The 23,396-nt window shown below is 41.4% G+C and overlaps 1 protein-coding gene across 2 annotated transcripts in view; it reads right to left on the bottom strand.

The window, feature by feature from the left end:
* CDC42SE2 (CDC42 small effector 2) overlaps positions 1-23,396 on the bottom strand; it is an 83,878-nt gene that overhangs the window by 20,803 nt on the left and 39,679 nt on the right. For both annotated transcript variants that reach the window (XM_062600354.1, XM_062600353.1), the window contains exon 2: positions 13,955-14,282. In XM_062600354.1, coding sequence (XP_062456338.1) covers positions 13,955-14,008 — 54 coding nt within the window. In that variant the 5' untranslated portion in view covers positions 14,009-14,282. The remainder of the gene's footprint in view (positions 1-13,954; positions 14,283-23,396) is intronic.

The raw sequence follows: 23,396 nt of genomic DNA on the forward strand, positions 1-23,396 counted from the left end.
AAGAAATCTGTGCTGCCTTATCCGACTTCGTATCAAAGAAAAATAGCGATTTCAAACACATACAGGCACTTTTGCACAGTCTAGCTGAGGCATGCCACTGCTCCACAGGTCTTGAGTGTAAACAATCATTAAGTATTTAAATTTTTGTCAAGAGACTGTCCCAAATTCTTTATTTGTGAAGATTCATACTTTTGAATACAGCCTCAGGGAAAATCCATAGCAAAAGCTCCTTGCACCTCCACCAGCTGCAGTAAGAAGATGCACAAAATCATAGGTAGATTTATTATTTATTATTATTCAGAATTTGCCATCCAGAAAACAGGAAAAAAAAGCAAAAAACACCTCCATATTTTCATTTTCAAAAGCACTCGTGGCTGCCAGTGTTCAGAAAGTGTTTCTAGCTTCTTCTCCATTTCTTTAACAAGGCTACCCCTCCTTGTTTAATAAGTCTTCTGCAAAATATAGCAAGTGCCATATTTACAACAGGGACCACACCAAGAAGCACTCCCGGCCACTACTGCTCATCTTCAAAAGGGTATTGCCTCTCTGCAATTACTGCTTCATGAGCAGCTTCTCGCAGAGCATTTGCTCCAATTTTTAACTGAAATTTGACCATGGCACTAACCAAAATAGAGAAATTACGGGAAAAAACACTGTGTTCTATTTAAGCAGTATGCTATGTGATTAACCTGACAAAAGTATAAAAATGCAGCAGGTACATCAATTATCAAGGGAAGCATCTTACCCATGATGGAGTACTGTGGCCACCGTCTACATGAACATAGTTATTTCATCATTCTTAGAGCAACCATACTAGTCTGTCTGGAAAGATGCATCCACAGACTAGACTTGCTTTCCAAACTTTCTTCGCCCTTGGCTTTCTTTTTACATCTCACGTCCAAATGTACCTCTGAATTAATGAAGGGCATTCGGGCCATCCAAAGAAATAAGTAACTCAGTCATGATTCCATACAAGCAATGGCAGCAGTCGTCGAGTTAAGCAGCAAGTTTTAACAAATTATGAACTCAATGGTTATAGCTAATCTATACTAAACATATTACAGCAATGGCAGAATTTCTAGTATTGTGTTTACACACATCTGTTTACACACTTAGTGGCAACATTTTCTCCATCTAACATTGGCTATTCTGAAGCTAGACCCATTGAAGAATTCTGTAAAATTGCTAGTGGCTTTCCTAGCACGTCAGATCTACTGCTCTTGCTGGAAGAAATCTATATTTGAGAGCTTCTTGAGAGAAAAAAAAAAAAGCATAGGAAAACCTGGTTCTGCAGTAGTCAGAGCATGGGAAGCTTAGCACCGCAATACGTTAAGTACTGCGGAGCTCCCTCAACCTCCTCCAGCCTCTTGTATTATTGGCAACTTCAGGGCAACTTCTTCCCAGCTCCACAGATGCAGTCGGCTTATGGCATAAACAAGATACAGCCAACAGCAGCGACTGGCCGCAGATTAGCGGTTAAAGTCGGAACGAAGAGGAGAAAAAGCAATAAACAAAACAGAACAGTTTTCTAAAGAGCCTCAGTCTGGGAACTTGCTAACTAGCTGCGTAACCATAAGCGTAGATTTGGAGTAAATCTTTTCCCTTGTACTCATCAGAAAATGAAACCAAAAAGATAAGCACACAACTCCGCTTTTCCATTAAATAGAGCGGTGGACACAGAACTGAATCATAAATACTGGTGGGAAAACAACTATGGTTCCTATATTTGAAAGAAAAAGAAAAAAGCTAAAACATACCACCCTCCCTGCCCCAAAACACCCTAAAAAACAAAAACCAAAAAACCACATTATTTTTCATAGTCTGAATATTAAGTACCTTTTTACCAACACATAGGTCTCCAGTAAACTCCCGCAGCTATACCAAAAAAAAAAAAAAAAAAAAAAAAAAAAAAAAAAAAAAGCAAGCAGGTTTTGAACAGCAGGTTCACCAACACGACATCTGCCAAATTCTGCTCTTATCAGATTTAGGAAATCCCTATGCCACCGTGTCAGGCTAGATGACACTGAAAAAAGCACCTTCTGTGATCAAGGCCCAGAATTTGCCTTGAACTTCATCCTTCCCAGATGTTCCGCACGATCTCTATGCCTCGCTTCCCCCCACAACTCTGCATGAGAGCTTCACTGAGATGCTGAGAAGTTCAGCATGTGAAGTGCCCCAAAGTCCATGGGTACAGGCTATATAGTAGCCTTTCACAACTGGTGCCTCAAACAGCCATTTAGGACTATGTCCTTCTTTGTAGTTTTACTATTTTCTATATATGATACCAATATCAAAACACTTTAGGACAAAAAGAAATGAATCAAAGTAGAATGTTTCACTTTTAATAAGCATAATCCAAGTTGTTTAACCTGGCATTAATAAAAGACAGGCTGTGACTTTACAGTTGCCCTACAGAGTGCTTCTTAGGGTCTCCTTGCCATTTTACTTCAGATGTTTGCAAATGGTACATTAGAAGTGGTTTTGAAGATCAGAAGGCTGTGCTGCTGCTAATTTCCTACTCTCCATATCCCCTTCTTCACTGCCTGCCTGAATGCCTCCACCCACCCTCCAAAAAAAGAAGTAATAAAAATAAAAAAAATTCTTTCAGGTAACTGATACCTGCCATCCATAGCATACTTCTCAGGAGGCCTACCTGCTTCTGCTTCTTACTCTTTTCTACTCCAGTAATTTCTTATCTCTGTCCCAGTCCCCTTAAGGTATCTACAAAGTTTGCCATTGGACAGCCATCCACAAATGTCCCCTCATATCACACTGATTCTTCTTCCTGGAAAAAAAACAGCTGATTTTTAAAGTTATCCTCTGTAAAGGACCCCAAAGACTGTGCAACTGGAAGATGATAGAGTGACATTAAGGAATCCTGCCACTTTAAGCTTCTGGCAGTTCCCTCGCCTTCTTTTGTCCTAAATCATTTGCAAGAGCTATGTTAAAATCTCTCCTGAAAAGAAGGAAGTTGACACAGCTTTTCAGAAGCTTAAAAAGCTTATTTTTATAAAAACAATGTACGCTTGGTTCATGCTCCAGCTGCTTTTATGTAAAAATAGAAACATTACAGCTTCAGAAGTGACCCTGGGTCTCTCTGTGACATCATTCGAGCCTATTTTAAACATCCATCCCTAAAGCTTTTAAATGTTCATTGTAGTTTAAAGTTTATTTGACTGTTCCATACAACATGCATGTTTTATGAATCAAAGGTGTTTTTAAATGTGCAGCGGGGTAAGCACTTAGATTTCCCCTCTAAGAACAGCACGGGGGGGGGGGGGTTGTTTTCCAGCCACAAAACTAAAAGAAGTCAAAAAGGGGGAAGGGGCACTCGCTAGACTCCAAACGGACCTTCCTTGGAATTGTTATGGAAAAAAAGTTTTGAGAACCCATCCCTAAGTATCTACCTACCTTTGCGCCTTTCCCAAATGCATTTCCATAAAGATTTCACTTTCAGATCACTCTGTGCTATCAGAGATGGCATAATTACAGGGCACTTCTTTGGGAAGCAAAGAACTAAACTTGGATAAATGCAATCTAAAACTTAGACACAGTTGTTTGTCTATCTGGGGGCCAGTAACAGCATGTACCGCACCACGTTTAATGCCGCTTGCAGCATTCCTGCTCTTGCATATTGCAAATGTAAATGCATCTGCTAAGTTTGGTCATAAGAAACAAATTGCTCGTGATATTCAGCCCCGCAATGCCTGCAGAGCCAACATAGCTCAGAGTTGAAAGTTGCAATCTATTCCTTCTTGGGCATGACCAAGTTATTTACTAAATTCCAAAGAGCTGAAGCAAAGGGATTACTTGCAGAAAACTTACTGTGCCAGTGTGGGAAAAGGACTCAGCTTGACTCTCTGAACCCAGACTGACTTTGTAGATCTGGCAATTGGAAGTTTTACTTATTTTAAATGGCTGTTCTCGTAAAACGTGATCCTTTGATGTACATTTTATTGTGCAACAAATGACTATATGGTTAAACAGGTTTCAGAGTCATATTTCAGAGCAAGCTTCAAAGGACAAATTTTGTCTTACTACAGAAAAAAAAGTAAGAGGACACCTAAACCAAACAAAATCCTCTCGTTCTAATTTTTCTTTCTTCCTCACCAAGAAACCATGTGAACTGACTGATTCTAGAACATAAGTTACTATGCAATTTAAGATACCATAAGAGCTTGATCACTTTTCCTATTATAAAAAATAGGATAGTTTAAATAGTGCAAACAGAAGGGCTTACATCAAACAGAAATAAGTATTTTCACCGGTGCCAAGTTCAGAGGGCGAGAGTGACAAAAATACTGCAGCGTGGCATTTTGGCAAAACGAAGCACGATATGGGCAGCCTACGAAGAGGGCAGTCTTACTGCCTTCGAAGGATGGTCAGGACACCCTCATCTTGGTAAAAAGATTACCATGCTGTAACATCTGCAGCAATTTCTCCCAAGTGCTATGCACTTCAGAAAGTCCTTTTGTATGTTAATACATCTCTTTAGATAGGAAAAAACGGATTAGACTTCACTACTTACTTGATGTTAGAATTCAGCAGATTCTTCCTTCCACAGAAATACATCCATCACCCAAAACTTCCATCTCTTTACAAAACAGAGAAACCAAGGACTACAGTTGCACCTATCTGTGATTTAACAAACACGTAAGTGCACCAGCCTGCAGAAAACACCAGAGCCTTTAGCTCTGCTTTAACCACAAGATCTGCTAACATTTTCCATCTTCACACATCAGTCAGTTTGTTGCCACCTTTGAATGGGAATGTGCATGCATTAAAACGCAAATATTATTTCTTCTCAACTGTTCTCTCTGTGTAGGAGCATCATTCCCTATTCATAATAGGAACGTTGTCATTTTGATCTGAATTCACCAAAGCAGTTCAATCTGGCTGACCAGAGATGCGCCTATAAGTTTCATTTCTTTAGGGCTAGGGCCATACAGAAATCTATTTTTATATGCACTCCAGTCCTCCAACAGTTTTAACCACGTTACTTTTAGCACCTCTTCTTCCTCATATTCACTACTAAGAGTGCCCAAGCATTGGTGGCACGGTGTTTTACAGATCTGCACTATCTTCATGTTTAGTTTACAAGAGATACCTGCACATAACCTGAAGTGCTTAAAAAAAAAGAGTTGACAGGTTCTAATATACAGTTTTAAAAGCAGTAATTAAGCATCCTTACTACAGGTAAGTCCCATTTCCTTATTTTCTGAAGTGCACAGATTTTAGTGTTTTAATTTTTTTTCCCCTCCCCCAAACCTTCCTTGCTTTTCTTTACAAGCTGAACAGGCATTTCATTTTCAAAGCGTATTTCTGATGTTACAAAAAGAAAGTACATATTTGATATTTTTCCCTGGAGAACAAAAGGCCCTGTAGGCTCTCTTGCTTTGCTACTCTTTACCTGAGCACGCCTGCTGGCATTTTTTTCTCTTCACATGTTCAGCAATGCCCAGCTGATACCACAAACACATGCACTCCGATGTACATGTGTGTGCGCGTGCATCTATGTTGTGCGCACACATATTTTAGCGGTTTGGCTTGCAATATATGCCTAGAGGGATTTATTTTCCCATTTTAACACTGGTCTGCTATTTAACCATCATCCTAGTACCCAGGAATTAAATATTTCGAAGTAATTGGAGTACAGTAAGCTATATTTAAAGCAAGATTTATTCTAAGCACACAGTTAAACAACATCAAGTCCTATATTAATTTTATTATGGCCTTTCAAGAACTTTACTTGGAGTAGGTTTGGCTTGGAAGCTCCCTACATTCAGAGGAACTTTATGAATCACAAAAAGTGATTTCCTTTCATAGAACATATGTTCCCTTAACATACAACTTTAGTTCCCTGTTCAACATAGCTGAATGTACTTTCTTTAGAGAACTTGATTCCCGATAGCATCGGTTCTCCAGTTCCTAGAACGGATAAAGCACTGCAAAAGGCAAGCTCTATGCAAATATACATGGTGAGGTAAAGACTAATAATCACAGTCTATGTAATCGTCTTTTTGAAACCTCTGAAGTGACATAAAACAGCAGTCTCCCAGTCTGTCCCATCTAAAATTCTATCATCCCAGGCTATTTACCTAATTATCATCTGCTCATCAATCTCATCTAAGTCCATTCCTCCATTTTATTCTAATTCCTGTCCAATTATTTTTCTCTACCCACCACATCATCCTATTCGCCCCAACCAATTTCTGTTCTTTGCTCAAGACTGGAGGGTCTGAAGCCCAGGATATTCACTAACATGCGGCGCTACAAGCAACCCATCTTCACTCTCCCAACTTTAAAACAAGGGTAACAGCACTGACCTCCCTCTCAAATAAGGAAGGGGGTTGAGTTGCAAAATAATCTGCATTCAAAGGGGGCAGCACAGCTCCAGGGGCTTCAGGGGGACAAGACTTTAACTGGTGTTTAGGGCAACCTGAGGACAGAATGGGAGGGTACTGGTTTAGGCTTCTGCCACAAATTTCCACAGCAGTCACCAATGCACTCTGGTAACCATGTACCAGCTCTAAACAATCTCAAGTCAAAACCCTCACTGAGCCCCATCAAAAGGATCAGGCAAAATTAACATATTCTCACTTAGGAACATACAGACTAGGAAGTAGCCAGTCCTTTATTTGCTGAGATGTATGAGCTGAATTTAAAATTGAGAGGAGGAAAAAAAAGAAAAAGAAGAAAAAAGCTGAAATAGCTTAAAACTATGTAAAGAATTCCACGTGAGCCTCTCCCTTTCGATGTCAGGTCACTCAGAGCATGACATGTCAACAAATCACTCAGTGTCACACATTTATTTGCAGGAGAAACAACAAAGAAAGATAGTATCTCTCCTCAGCTGCAGGGAAGGACACCTCTATTGAAGGTACACCAGGTAGCTAAGAACCCTGAACCTATTTGAGAACCAAAAACAAAGTGCAGGGCTGTATTACTTCCCTTGGTCTGCATCAGAGCGTGGTTCACAGCTACAGTGTTTCTGCACAACCCACGCTCCTCTGTTCTCCTTCCTTGGTGGCAGGATATAAATCCTGACTTAGAGAAGCTGGCATTCTCAAGGGAGCAGCCAAGTCACCCAGAAGATGAAAGGAAGGGAAAAAAAAAATCATTGCAAGCATTTACATATTAAAGTCTCTGGCTTAGGAAGTACCTTACAAACTCAAGGTCTCTGAGAATTTATGAAGAATAGCTATAGTGTAATTAAACAGGAACTCTGATATCACGCACGTCTGGCATGTAAGCAAGAGCCACGACGGGAACTGCAGAACCGTAGGTTTGAGGAACAATGTCTGAAAAAGAAAGACTTACTATAATCATTTTAAAATGTCATGTTTACAAATTAAATATGTAAAGATATGCAGAGATCTTTACAATAGTAAAAGCTCAGTTTTCATGATTTGCAAGCCATTTAAAATGTATGCTTTGTGGGCTATATTGTGCTGCACATTGGTCTTAAGAACCCTAATAAAGTATTTTGGCTCCCTTAAGAGAGCTCGCAATCAAAATCCAATAATCAGATAGTGGTAGAGGAAATTTTTACTCTCTGTACTCCCTTCATTGTCACAAATAAGTGAGAATCAATCCACCCTTACGGTACAGCATGTGTACATCTTGCCACATGGCAACAGCTGACTTCGCTGTTAAACATTAGCACACTAATTAACACAAAGCAAAGTACTAAAGAGACAGTGGAAATTGCAAATCTCTTGGGCTATATGCCCCGGTTCTGCACTTAGGCATTGGCAAGGAAAAGTGCTCCTAATGCCACAGGCTGACATCTTCAGGTTGCCCATCTTCCCTGTTTTGGCAAAGAAAGCAGAGGGCTTTTTTTTTTTTTTTTTTTTGGGGGGGGAGCGGGGGAGGGGGGGGAAATATCACTGAATTGCTAAGCACCAAGCCAAGATTAAGGCAAGTCAAAAAACATCTGAACTCTGCGGCTTTAACTTCCATAAGAAAAATCACGCAGAAAAGTTATTTTGGATTTGTTCACTTTGGAAAGGCTTTAGCACTATTGCCAAAGGTTGTGCTGCAAAACTATCAACTTTTGCTAAGCAGAAATCAACCGTTTCTGGTGGCAGATCCCTCTATGAGAAACTCATACCGGGTTTTGGTTGTGGAGATGCCTTCTTGCTGAAAAGTTAGTAGAGATAAAATAAACAATTCAAGGCTCTAACACTAACTTAGCGAACCTCCCCATATTTAAGCAGAAAACTTGTGCTCTATATAGTCCGTAGATATTTGAAGAAGGGCACAGTATGTTTTCAGTACGCTGACAATGGCAGGACACATCTTCATCAACAGAAAGTTGGCATAGTTCTTGTATTTTTTCCCCAGAAAAGTGATTTTCTCCATCAACTGGTAATATTTTCTCCATCAACCTGCAGAATACTACCCCTTTTTGTGGTGAACACTATTACTTGGACGTTGCATCAAATATTTCAAGACACGCGGGGACTAATTTAAAAGAAGCCCAATCAGGTTAAAAAAGCAGAACACCCAGGTCAGGGTTGAAAAATATGCTACTTATTTAACTCTACCCCTTTTAATAAGGTGTTCCCTAAGGCTAGTTCTACAGAAACATCGCTGACTAGCAGGAAAAAAAAGAAGAAAAAAAAAAAAAGGAGGGAATTTAAAATATCCGAAACTTCCATTTCAATAACGTAGTTCAATACTACAACAACTCAGGGCTCTGCAGAATTGTCACCTTCTACCTTTGAAGCTTGTAACAGGCTTATTGGACATGGTAGATTGATCAAATTTTATGAAGAGCCTGAATATTTTGGTCTTTCTGGGAGAATCTACACTCAGAGCACTGTGGTACTGAACCTGGCCCAGCACATAACTCCTTTTCTATGCATGCTGACTGAAGGAGATTTATTCTGCATTTATTATCACACTGAATGCTTCAGTACCTGTATTATGTCCAAGGTCTTACAGTGGGAGAGCTATGCTTAGCCATAGTATCTCCTTCTCTAAGAAAAGGAGTAGAGGTGATCACTTTGGTGGTGAGTTTCCTTAAGTGACCAATGTCAAGATAATTTATGTCTTCATATGTCTTCACTGGGTGAGCACTGCTCACTCAATAAATGCACCAGTACGTGTACTGTTTCCACTACCACCAGAGGAGGAGCTCAGTATTTCTCAGCAGTGTCCTCTCATTACAGGGGGCAGGTCTACTACTAAAGATGGCCCAACCAGCTTATCCCACCTCTTCATTAATATTGTACACTGAAGTTGCTCTACTGGACCCTCATCTTCTGACCAAACTAAATGCAATCTTCAAAACTTGTTTTTCCCCCCTATCTTTTTTCATTTCACCCAATAAGCCTCCAGAACACCTTAGTTTTGAGAAAAGCTAAGGCAGGTGCATTCAATATAACAGCAGGGCCCAATTTACCTTGAGTAACAAAAGTTTTGCATAGATGTTTTACAACTTACTTTGAAATTATCTGAACAGAAAACTCAACTTTCACAATTGCTCAAGTTTAATTTTTGGCCTCTGTAACATCATTGTTTGACCAGAAATTATATAAGACTAGCCTGAAGCAAAAATAAGTAATAATAATCAAAAATAAAAAACAATTAAAAAAGCAGAGCCATTATTATTTTTTTAAAAAAATACAAGCTTTGCTACTCTAAATCCAGACCTTTCATATCTATTTCATGCACGGGGCGGGGGGGGGGGGGGGAGAGAAAACTTTACTTTCTTATCTGTAGAACAGCATCCAACAAAATCATAAAAGTCCTCTGACGAAATGCAAAATAAAAATCCTCAAAACAGGACACAAGGGACAAAGTTGAAGTTAAGTAACTGGAGAAGGAAGCCCAGAGCAAGAAGAAGGGGACCATAGGTTATTCTTTTATTGCAGAGCAGTAATTTTACTGCAAGATCAAAGGAAACTGAAGAGTGACTTCACAACCACACTGGGTGGTGGCCCAAGCACAGGTGGGAGTACACCAGATCGTGACCAAAGACTTCCCAGACCACGAGTTAACTTTGCAAGTTAAAAATGGACAGAACGAAGACAAAAAAAATAAAAAAAGGGAAAACAGACTCCTACGAGCTCAGCCTAGAAAAGCAACCATGGGCATGTTCTTCCATGCAGAGCTGCAGGTGAAACAAGGCTCTCAAAGCTGCTGCTATGAAGCAAAGCATCTGGGGGCAGCAATCCGGCAGAGGTTACTGAAACACAGTAGTAGATGATGCTATAGCACATGGCAAGCACATCAAAGAATGGGAGGAAATATTCACCTCATCATTTGGAAGTGCAAAAATCAGCTGACAGGAGCTACACTTCCTACTGATACTCTCTGCAAGAAGTGTGGTGCAACCATGGAAAGTGCTATTCTTCTCAAAAAAAGGTTTGGTTCAGATAAGAGATTAAGTTCAGGCCATTTAAGGAATCAATAAAGACTTGCCCTTAGCTTTTTAAGAGATTAGTATCACTTTCATAGTGTCATGAAAACAAAGACAAAAACAACCACTTGTCTTCAGTCTTCATCTTGGTAAAAAATATATTTTCAGTCAAAATCTGATGAGGGAAGTTGATACAAAAATACCTTTCCTTGCCTTAGGTTTGCACCCTTCCAGTGTTCTAGAATGGGGAAGTCCCCAGGCTGTTAAGCAGACTTAACCCAGACATCAGGAACATGCTTCCTTCTGCTTTATAACCATTCAGTTTTGTTTCCTTGCATATTCAAGTTCTTCAGTTATCATCCTATTTCACAGGAGAATAAAGCTCTGTGTTCAGACTTGCCCCTTCCATGATCTTATTATGAGTCTTACAGTTTTGGAAATATAAGTGGAATATTTAGCAACCAAAGTAACCCCGGGAGAGAGAATACAGCACCGTTTTCCAAGAAGCCTGTGCTTGATTTCACAGCAGCACAGTGCACCCACTTAGCCCTGAAAAAAAGGACAAAAAAGAGGCTATAGATGCACAAGTAATACATTTCAATAAAGATGATGGCAATACCTTAAAGCCTGTCTTTTTAATTAAGGAACCTCTTAAAGTGCACTAATATATAACTGCAACATTGTTACTATACTGCTCTGGGGTACGCTGTTAGAGAAGGGATGCCAGTGAAATTAGATAAATAATGTATTTTTATTGCCATCAAGTTTACAAATCTGTCCACAAAGCCAAGAATGTACATGCATGTTTTTGTTCTCTGCAGGGGCACCTAGGGTTCAAAACCATGGAAAGTCACTGGAAAGAATAAGAATGCAATTCCAAAAGGCCTGCAGAGTATTGGAAATAGCTAAAAAAAATCTTAATATACAGTCTGAATAACAGTTTTCTACCAAATTCACTGAAAGGACTCTGTGCATGCATGTCTCTTCTCTTTCTCCATTTTAAGTGCACTATAGCTGCACAGAATAGAGGCACGTATTGAAGATGGCTAACAATAACGTAGGATTTTTGCCAGAAGGAAGCAACTGACTGCTCCTGCCTCCGGGATCTCAAGAGAGATTGAAAGCCCACCACTTAATGGAAGCTATAAATATCAGAGCAACACACACAACTCCTTCAACTTTTGTATCCTTCCTCCAGTGAAGAGGAGAACAAGCAAGCAAACCGCCCCCTCCCAAACCCAACCACCTTAAAGTCTATGTCAATAGCCATGACAAAGTGTCCCAGATACCAGCATCTGACAAAGATCACGAGGAAAAAAAAAAAAAAAAAAAAAAAAGAAAGAAAAAACAAAAACCAAAAAAACACACACAACAATCCATGCTTCAGAGAATGCCAAGTTTAAAACCACCAAAAAAACATTTTCAGCATGGGACAGAACGAGCAGCAAGATTAAGTAGCTTCCTGCTTTCAAGGTCTTCATTTTGAGAGACTTGTTGCTAGCATTTTTACAAGCCTGTATTAGTCCTCTGACAGGAGGTGGCTGCTTCATGTAAAGGCTGAGCTTGCAAGCGAGAGCTACCACGCTGAGATGCACGAGGTAGGGTGAAAGAAGGTGCATACAAGAGATGAAACTGGTCAGAAAATTGAGTTTCTCCTGAGCAACTGGATTCAATCGATAGATTAAATTGACAGCAGGGGACAGAGAAGTAGCTTTTTTCCCAAGCGTGCATGTTTCCCCTTACCTTTTGATACAACAAGGCAGCAAGCAGTAGTATTTTTACACTGGGAACTAGTGTGTTTTCCAGCGAGAAAGTCTCCTGAACATGTAATTGCACAACACCTACAAAGACAGGGAAAACTGTTCCCTTGCAACTCGGCCAGTTTATCCATTTGCTTACGCCAACGGTATATGCATTGCTACCTAAATCAGAGCAAAAACATTTTCCTGTGCTCATTCAGATGTACACCCATTTCCACAGCTATTTTTTGAGATGCCTCCTGAAGAACTCGGGCATTTTATAGTGAGCAGGCTCCTACAGCTTTTGAAAGGCAGATTTCAGGAACTAGGTCAGTGCTTAACAAAGTGCTATTTGTATCTTAAACATAAGGATAGCTTCAATTTTCTAAGCAAACGCACACCATCAGATCAGCAGAAATGTATGAAAAAGGGTTGTTTCCCCCCTTTCTCCACTTTTGAAGTGTTTTCTACCCTTTCCATGAATCATGACCCACAGATCATTAAATGCTACATTAACATACCACATTCCTCAGGCAATAGCATAACTGTATCATAAGGATCTTGGGGGGAGAGAAGACAATATTTCATTTTTCCATCTTTAAGATTTTCAAAAAAATCTCATTTTAGTTTAAAAATACAATAATTCAAAAATTTTGCCAATAACATTTTGAAGGACTACACAGGAGAGGGTGGCAACTTCCCATGCTGGTATTCACAATAAACCTTTCCCCTCACTCATATTAGAAGAGAGATAAAGTTGCATTTATTTGTTTGAAACCTTAATGCTCACATTTCAAATAGTAAGTGTTGCCACTCAAGGATTAGTCTTGCTATCTATCCATCTTTTTCCATAAATCATCAGACATAAGGTTTTTCAATCCTTTGCCTTCCCTAAAGCAAAATATCATCTGAGCATATTAATGTGAGCTTGCACTATCCACTTTGGGATTCTCTCATGTCCTTCAGTAGTCACTGTGCTTGTTTCCACATACTTTTGGGAGAGAAGTGGCTCTTCCATGCATTCATTTAGCTTGATCTAGATGCCACACACAACACAATGATTTTTCTCAGGTGTTAATCAAGTGCCTGGTTAATTCCCTCCTGCATGGTGGACAGACTCTCTCTCAACAGCACTGGATCCAAGAACACACTCTAAAGATACTCTTTCAGGTGTATGAACTGCAAGAACAATTTTGTAATTTTTCTTTCATATAATGCTTTGAATTGCTCTTTATCCAGTTTTTCAAGATGTACTTGGTCACACCACAGCCACTCCAAACCCTAGAAAAAGGAGTATTTGTGGTATGAGTGCGTCCCTTCATCTTCCCAAAGCTTCTCGTCAAATCACCAAAATGATTACGGCTGAAATCCTGACTTCATCTAAGCAAATGCTAAGAAAGGTGGAGGACTTCGTTTCGCCCTGTATTTCTTAACAGAAATACTTCTTTTTGTCAGCATTATCCAGCCATATGTGAAAACCAGCCTTAAACAATACTAGAAGTCATCAGATTTCCAGATTTCCACCCGCTTTTCAGCAGATTTTAGAGTGATAGCTTAGGTACCTCCTCATCCCTCCCCCCTTCTCCCACCCTACAACTCAAAAATATAAAGGTCCTTTTCAAAGACACTGGATAGATTTAAGATTAAGGATAAGAAAAATATCTGCACGACATCAGTCTAGAACAGACATTTTTCTGTCCCAGCTAAGCCGAAATGGTAGGTAATTCCTTAATTCTCACTGAGCTTAGTCAAACAGCACTCATTTAAAAAGCTAAAACAACACCAGAAAGAGTGAACAATGAAGTCAATTATACACGAACAAAACAGTGCCAATATTCATACTCACAGGCTGAGGCTGTTCTGCAATACAGCAGTTGAAACACAACCAGAACTCGCTCATTGTTTACAGTCTGAAGTGCAACACAGGTGAAGAGCAGGACTCAATCTCTGCAGAAGCCTCTCCAGGCAGCAAGTTATTTAAATAAATTTAGTTATAATGATTCCAACGGGAAAAATCTCTTTCCTCCGTCGAACTTTTTCTCCAAAGACAAGTCAGTCCCAGGGTAAGCAGGTTGAAGATAAAAAATAGTATTTGTGAGTCTTCCTTCAGAAGGTTGGTCCCAGCACTGCGGAAGCGTTACGTACGCGTCTTTGGTCCCTAGCGTTGTGTGAACCTGAAAACAGAGAAGCGCATTACATCAGAAAAAGAAGACAGCATCTCACACTTGCAGCCAGCCACCCACACCAGTGATTTCTTGATAATATCTCAAACTGCAGAACAGAGGCACTAGCAGGTCCTGCGCTTACTTCTACAGTGACTGCTGAAAATAGCACATCCCAGAATTTCGCACAAAGCTCAGCTTCTATCTCTAACTTTTATTAGATGAACCAGCGTAAAGAACTGGTGTCCAGTCTTTTACCAGCCACCCACTTGATCTACTCCGAACTTTCAAATGTCTTTTTAGGAAGTGGCAACTGACCACACATTCCTTCAGCTTCTTCAGGAATTCGACCCATTCACACTTCACATTTCCCAATGGCAATATTGCCCAGATCGTTCACAGAGCAAAGCTTAAATACCATTTAACCACAACCCTGTAGCACAGCTGCCACAGCTGTTTTTTTTTCCCCTCTCCTAAACTGGGGGATGAGACACCAAAAAGCCCCTCCATATTCAGAAAACTTCTAAGAAGGGCAGATCTGGTCAACACAAGACATTTTTCCTTCACTCCCTCCACTTTGCTACTTTGTGTGCAGTTGCCTTTGAAATAAGTTGCTCGTACAGTGTGAGACCATTTCCTCAAACCTCTAAAATTCCTCATGTGGAACTACTGAGGCTCCAGGTTCCAACCATTCTTTTGCTAAACTGAAATTTATTGGTTAATCTCCAACCCAGTTTGGAGCTTTGGTAACAGCTCAGTAAAAATTCCTAAGAGTTTTCACTCCAGTCATTTATCTTGCCACCTATCTCACACTTCCTTTGCAAAAAATGGGAATGGAGTAATGAATATTCAGAAAAATTCATATCTATGCACCTTAATAATTCTAAATTTGACTGCATCTTCATTCATAGAAAGTTTATGTCCATAGCTACATATTAGCATTTGCGTGCAGTTCTTTACACTATCAAATGATTTGGGGACTCCATGGGATGCACCAACTCTGTATCTATGTACATATGGACCTGCAACTCATCATCAGCTTAGACAAGCTAATTCTGCGGCAGGGCATTCGCTCCTATTCACCGTCTTTATCAGCCCTCTACATACCACACGCTCGCAGCCATGAGGTCCCGGATTTGCTACACACACACAGCAAGTTACCGTACCAGCACGCAGCCAGCAATAGCCAGGTATTTTCCAGGACCGTTGGCTACGGTGCACACGTGTAGTAAAACAGTGGCACCCTCCCCGTGCTAAGTCCAAGGGCTCTGGGCAGCCTTCCCACTTCTCACTCTATGAGTGACTAGCAGAGGTATTTTAAGAAATAAATCCATGCTGCAGAAACGCTGTCTAAGCGGCAAAGCCCTAGGAAAAGCACCTGTCCTTCCCAGTTTTGAAAAGGCTACTGGCAACATCTAAAGCAAGTTTATATGCATGTGTGAGGGAAGACGTTTGGCTACTTTTCCCTATTACTAATACTGTATAGAGGAAAGCAATTTTACTGAAAGAAAGAATAAAAAAGAAAAAAATCCCTCTATTCAGCCTTTCTTTTGACAGAGAGACTTCAAAAGGAAGTATCTGCACAATATTAGTATTGTGTATTTTCAGTAGTTTTAAAAAAAAAAAAAAGAAAAAAAAAAGATGACCCACACACTGCAGGAATTACCAAACTCCGTGAAATGTAAGGATAGAAATTCATACATGAAAGGTCTCTAAAGAAGTTCTCACTTAGCAATAAGGTAGCTTCACTCCATATTCTCTGCTCCTCTAGACAGATACTAAAGCCTTGATCAACTTTAAAGAGTAATACAGCAAAGCTTTGAAAAGAAAGAATATTCCGGTGCTCTCTTGGGCCTCAGAATCTGCCTTCTACATATTGTTTCTAGACTTGTTCATATTCAATATGCAGCAAAAATTGCAACCAGAACATGGTTAATTCCTATTAAGCATGTAGCAATTGACACTTTTAGTCCAGTAACTGTACAGCTTACACCTACTTAAAAAATTATTTATTTACTGTTAAGATACGCTCCAAGTTCTTCTGACACGCTGTAATGCTCCTCTAATACTAGCCACTCACATTACGAGAAATTAAGAGGAGAAAGCAAGCAATATTCTACTGACAATATTTTAAAGTCTGATGTACAGCAACCTGCCAGAGCTATAAACAGATCTATTACACTGGCTTCTTCTTGCTGGGCAAACAATCCCAATGTTTCGAGTTGCAGCTCTTGAGGATTTGCAGCCCAACTCCACCTTTTCAAAAGGCAAACAAAAGATAAGAGGTAGCTGTTAGAGTGCTGGGATTTTTATACGGCTCACTGCTAAACACATGATCTTTGCAGTAGACAAGTTAGTAATAATAAAAAAAAAGCCAGATACAAATCTGCTGCATCAGAATGGACAGAAAAAAAAAACATAGTTAGGCTGATAGCAAAAAGGTATCAACACTGTAGAGTCAACAGTAACGTGCTAGTAGTTCTCTTGCCCTGTTAGCTTGTTTAAAGAACGAGTTGTAACAGGAAAATTGTTTCGCTTTTCCTAATTACCGTTTTTTAAACAAGAGCACCGTACTGATTACCCCTGCAACCCCCAGCCAGGCAACCACGCAGGATCAGCCAAGCAAGGATCATGTGAGAAAGCAGTCCTGCAAAGCCCAGCCTATCCTGCTTCTAACTACAATTCCCAAGAATTTAAGCGGCAGTAATGCTTCACGGCCAGCTCCCCGCTTTCTCGCAGGACCGAGCTTTTAGCATGGTACGATGTGAACAGCAAGCCCCGCTACAGGCATCGCTGTGCGAGTCTGTCTAGACCTCCCAGATTAAGGGGATAACCCAGCAGGGCCCCAGACTGAAGCACACAGTGCAAGACAACAGTGCTCTCACCCTTCGTTTTTGCTCTTGACATAATTTATGGTGCTCTTCAAGTGCAAAACACAGGCAAACTCATGCTTTTTTTTTTTTTTTTTTTTTTAAAAAAAAAAAGGAAAAAAGAGTAACTATTTTCTCACAGATAGGAAGTTAATCAGACTAATCAGCAGTGAAACACCTATTTGCTTCTGTCTCATTTACACTTTCTGAGCTTTGAAAACTTTAGAGTAATATAAAAAACAGTTGAAGAACACATACAACTCCCATGCTGAACTTATGCCATATTCCAAATCTGTCATGCTTTAATTTTTATCCCCGTTATGGAAGTTTTCAGTTTTATAAAGCAATGAAGCTGTTTAAATAGCAGGATGTATTTTCCTATTCAGAGTGGAAAGCAACAAGGCAATTTTCATTGCTCCAAAGTTTATTCTGTGGTAGCTGATCCAGTGCAAAATCGAAACCATCGCTTGTTGTTACGCACCAGTCACACAGGGCAGATGTGCAAAGTTTGCACTAATGGTTAGTGGGTGGGGAGCACACTGAGTTACAGTATCAGCAGTTTCTCCTATTGAAAGAGCATTACCTTTTCGGTAGGAAAGGCACAGAGCAGGCGAGGGGAGGGGGAAGAAAAGAAATCGGATCATCACCCCTGCAAGCTCTTCATGTTCACTGGCAAGAGAGAGGTTAGACAGCATTTACCTTAGCTGATGCAAACAGGAACAGTGCACAGAGAGAACAGTTGGAATAAAGCCACTTACTAATTGTAGAGCTTAAAACAGCCCCCTTTATTATTTATTTTCTTTTTTTTCTTTTTTTTTTTTTTAAAAAAAAAACACCTATAAAATTCCTTTTAAGGGATAACCCTGAATATCCTTTGGCTATATATTCTTTGCTATAGCTGCAAGGAGGAAGTGTGGTAACAAGGCTCTTTGACAATTACTTGCGGCAAGTAAATCCACAGGAAGACAAAGAAAAAGGCTGCAGGTGCTAATATCGCATCTGAATTTAACTAGTTTTGCTCCAAAGCTCAGAGTAGTGCAGGGGGGAGGGGGGGGTATCTGTACACAAAGTTGTGACTAGGATAATCTAGTGTTTTAGTCTCAAGTAGTTTATAAGAAGTTTATTGATACTCCTGATGTGGAAGCATCATTCCATAGAAGGCAAGTTTTGCAGCCTCAAAGGCTTTGTTTCAATTCTGCAAGCTGTAGGTTTAAAAAGCCTGAGTCTGTTTTTGCTTTTTTAAAAGACTTCTTCCATCTTTTTCACGTTGCAGGTGCTATTACACCCATGCCATTTCCTCTCGCTGTTTAAAAAACACCTACGGAAGCAGCAGTAAGTGAACGGCGGGGCTGATGGGGGAAGCGAAGGTGGGTCCAAAGCAACACAGAGGTTGAGCTTGAGTGCACTGCCATACACGGTAAACTGCAGCAAGCAGAGGATGTTTTTTAGCTCACGAAGGAAGCGAAGAAGGTTTTTATTCTCTCACCAGTCTGATTTTCAAACTATTTTTGAAATAAAACTATCTGTAGAAGAGCGGTATAGGTTTAAAACACTACCGGTAAAGAAAGTTGCTTTCTTATTTTGTATTAGCAATATTCATACATGCCATAGCAGGTCAAATCACTGAGGTACCAGTTCTTAATCAAGCCTTGCATTTCTATGTTTGGCTGAAAGTAACCTCCTAGCCTCTGAGCACGTTTTGAGAAACGAAAGAAAAAGTCACTCTCATTACTGTAACCTGGACTTTGCTCACCACCAGCATGCTTCGCACCTGAACTAGAACTGGGGATTTTCCACAAAACCATGGCCATGGTTTTGTGCTTTTGCAAAGGCCAGGCCAGGGTTATAAGTTACTTATAATCAATTAGGAGATTTTAATTACAAGGCTTTATTTTGGGATCATCAATCATTTGAAGACAATTCTTTGTTTTTTTCCTACTTACTTTGCAATAATCTCCCCCACACCACCAAGTAGCTTGAGACTAGGCTGTACTTCCAATTAAGCTCACCACAATTCATATCCATGAAGGTCACTCGTTATTATCGAAGTGTTTTGCTTCTGAACATGAAGTTTCAATGAGTATTAAAAATGATAGACTAGGAGGACATTACTCTTAGGTTTTTTATGGTAGAAGGTTTTTTTGGGGTGGTGGTGAGACAAAGTCTAGCTTCAAGAATAACCTCATATTTCACTGGAGCCAAAACACCTCCAGCCTGTTGGTGTTGCCCGCTTGTCGGAAGCCATCACAAGCTTCCCAACACACATGCCAGTCCGAGATCAAGGAAGGCGGCGAAAGAGAGAAGGGAACCATAGCAAGCACGTAAGGAGAAACGTCAGGCTGTTCACACCGTGTTGGAGAGCCTGCCGGAGGAAACTATAAAGTAGGTGGCGGCAGGAAGGCGCGCTCTTCGGCAGAGGAAAGGGCAGCTTGCTCGGGCTGGGGGCGAGCCCAGGGCTTAAAGCAGAGCCTACAGTGGCACTTGCAAACACCTTGGCAGCATGAAGATAACTCTGCGAACATCTGTTTCATCGCTGACAAAAGTTTCCTGCTTTTTTTTTATTTTCTCCCCACCGTTTCCTGAGGTTTAATCTCTGGCCGCTTTGCTTTCAAGTGGCCCAGCCTCAAGGCCCTTGCTTTGGGAACAAAAGCAACCAGGAAAACAGGCAACCTCATACCGGGCCCACCAAGGTCCTCTCCATGCAGTCTGAAACTTAAAAGCCTGGTTTCTTAGGACCAAGCCAATTCTAACAGGCAAACCTGTGTCAATGACGAAGCAACGCAAGCAGCCTCTTCCCCAGCACTCACACTTTAAAGCTTCCTGGGCCTTCAGGTAAGAATTACTTTCAGTGTCCATGGGTTCTGTGCGGTTTTCCCAAACAGATGATACACAGCTTGTTATCCCCTCCCCTCCCCCCCCAGATCCGTCACATATGCAGAAAGGAACCTCTGTCAGAGGCAGAACACAAAATTTAATGCTTCTGCATTAGGACCTATGAAAACACAAGGGGACCAACAGAAAAATCAATGACGCAAATTTGTTTTCTTAATAACAGAAAGCTAAACCTAAGACCAAATAAATGTATTTTGTTTTACCTGAGACATTGCCTAGGCATAACATGTTTTGTCCCACCTACAAAAATATGTTTTCCTATGGGAGAAAAAATTAAAAGCTTGTTAAGAACAAGTGGGTTAAGTGGTTAAGAATCCATTCCTAGGATTTCTAGGAGTGCTGCGGGAGTCAGCTATGCTTTAAATCTGATTTCATATTGCCTAGCTATTCATATTTTGTATTCTCTGCTCATCCATGCTGATTAACAGGATTTTGTTTGGATTTTGGAGGAGTTATTTTTTTTGGTTTTGTTTTTGTTCCAAGTGGTCAATAATGTTATCTTCTCAGCTGACAAACCCTAGTGAGGGCAACACAAAAGAATACCTTCTCGTTTTCCTCACCTGCTCTTCTTGTTAATTCTAACAGGTAATACCAGTCAGGAAAGGGGGAAAAAAGAAAATAAACAAGCTGCCCTTAGGGCTCTAAGGCAGCCTCTGAGCAGAGTACCATTTCCAGGAAGAATGAAAACAAAAAAACTCCTCCCTAAACAGCCGGTAACTATTTCTTTTAAAACAATGATAGGATCCGATCTACGTCAGGGTCCACCGAGTCCGGTGCTTTAACACCAGTGTAGTATTACAGGAATGGCACAGTCTTGGTATAGCCCCGACGGAGTCGAGGGGGGCCGGGGGCCATCCGAGGGAGTCCCATCCGTTTTGTCGTACGCAAGGTGAGCGCTATCTGCGGCGCTCGCATTCCCCTTCCCAAAGGGAACGGACGCAACGCCATCCCCGAGGAAGGCTCGGGGCAGAGCAAAGGAGTAAGTGGGAATCAAGGGAAGAAGCGGCAATGGAAAATAAGCACCAGGAGCTCACAGGTGCACATTCTCCCCAATATATTAGATGTTTTGCTTCAAAAAAAGCCGTTGCTGCTTTTAACTTCCCGTTGTAAGAGCGCCTGGCCTTGCGACAGAAGTCTGCCATCGGGCACAGAGACGCTCGAAAGTGGTACGTCACCACTGTCGCTTTCCTCTCCCCTCCCACCCAAGGACAAACCTATTACAACAACTCCAGGAGACAAAGCAGCAGCGAGGGGCCAGGGCCAGGACAACGCGGGCACACTGGGTCCACCTGGAGCTCCAGCCGGGAGACACGGGAGCCTTGGAGGCGGCAGATGAGACCTTCCCCGAAGAAAGGGGCTCACGCGGCTGCCTGCTGCTGCGGCTTTCAGCTCCTCAGGTCACGAGCGAGGTGAGCGCACCAGCTTTCTGTCCAGAGGGCACAGGGTGACCGTCTGCCATCTGCTGCTGTTTAAGGCCCCGTCCCCTGCTTGTATTCACTCGTAGCCCCGTTACCATCTCCGTTAGGGGCTGCGTTGGACAGCTTGAACTCTGTGCACATATGGATGTGTAGAAAGTGGCCGAAGGAAAAACCTCTACAAATTAAGACCAAAAAAAAGGACTTGGATCGCTCCAAATGACACACTTACTGGAGCGAGAGGCGGACACCCGCAGCCCACCTCCCGGCTAGCGCCGGCTCCCCGGCCGCACCACCTCGCTCGCCGGCACTCACTGCTGCGCGTTTCAACAGCGGCCAGCTGGGCGCCGGGCGGACGCCCGCCCGCCGCCGCTCTGGACTGACGACCCCTCTCCCCCACGCAGGCGGTGCAAAGCCGTGGCTTAACGCGGCCGCTTCCCTTCAAAAGTCCACCTTTGGGCAGAAAACGGAGCAGAAACACAGGCACCACCAGGTCAGGCGAGCTAAAGCAGCACGTTATCAGTGCAGGACGAAGTTTCAGAGCCCACGAGACCTGGGAAGGACTGAATGAGCCTGATAAGAGTTTTACTCCGTAGATAAGCGTAGGAAGCCAAGAACCAGCTGACAAAGCAAGTCTCAAAGAAAATGCCGTGGCAGGAAGCAGCAAACGCACACGTAACAGCGCCTACGGTGCACTTGGTCTCGAGACCGGCACATGTGTGTGGGGGGGGAGAAAAAAAATCTGGTAAAATGGACTCCTCACACCACTAGTCAAGAGTCCTGTTCACACAGTACTGTGCGACACAGAGCGATGCCTGGACACCAGGGTCACGTTTCGTCCTTCTATAGCATTATATAGCCACAGCTTCTTCTCTTCCTCTGCCCCGGGGGTTTTTTGCAAGTCCCTTAAAGAGGGGGGAAAAAAAAAAATCTAAAAACAACCTGTTGAAACAAAGAAGTTGTTTTCACATGTAGCAATTTAAGTCTGCTGTAATGTAGAAAAGTGTCTTCCCTCTACAGTCCTAGAACAATTCCCCTTCTCTAAAGCAACTGAAATAGAGTTACTTAGTAAAAAGCACACCTGAAGACGTTCCGGACTTCCACAGCACAGGTAACCTGTATTTTCAGTTCTTTTACAGTAGAAGCCTACCAAATACTATGGCTGTGCACATTTACACTTCTTCATGACGTGCCACACCAGGTCTGTAACTCAGTCGCTGCAGTAATCGTAAATACTTGATTCCCAAGGCTAAGACAGACAATTCTGTCATACAGTTAACATGGAAATGACAATAAAATTAAATTTTTAACCCTATAAACATCAAATGGCTAGTCTGTGCTTAGGAGAACAACGACAGGCTGAAAAAAGTTTCTAAGGCCAGACAGTATAGAAAATTCTTACATGTTATAGCAATAGCCTGTATGCAATGAGATTTTGGAAGTCAACAGCACCGTTTTCTCTGCAGAAATGACCTTCCTTTTTCAAAGTAGGACGAGATTTAGGGAAGGGAGAGAAAGAGAGGAAAAAAGTCTTGAGATTTTTAATCGCTACAGTTCTTCACTAAGGCTTTACGCACGCGCTTGCAGACATAACTTGCTAGCAGTGGCAACAGGACCTACAAGGGTTTCATCGAGGAAACCGTGCAACTCTGCATCCTATTTTGGGACCACCTTCAGATTGCAGCTTGATTCAGAGAGTGCACATGACTTAGAAATTATTTCTCTTTCCTTCCCCACTGCCAAGTTTGGTGAGTCATTTGCAAATGATACTCAAATGCATCTGAATATTAAGCATATACTTTTCTAGAAGAAAGGCTAGACTAGATAGCTCTTGTATTGCCTGTATCAAGTCATTAACATAATGCTGAACTCCACAACCAAAAGCAAGAGGATGAAAAATTTAACTGCAAACATGGTATTTAATATAAACAGTTCTCAGAATTCCTTTT

This window comes from Rhea pennata, chromosome Z, assembly GCF_028389875.1.
Source record: "Rhea pennata isolate bPtePen1 chromosome Z, bPtePen1.pri, whole genome shotgun sequence".
Classification (NCBI taxonomy): domain Eukaryota; kingdom Metazoa; phylum Chordata; class Aves; order Rheiformes; family Rheidae; genus Rhea; species Rhea pennata.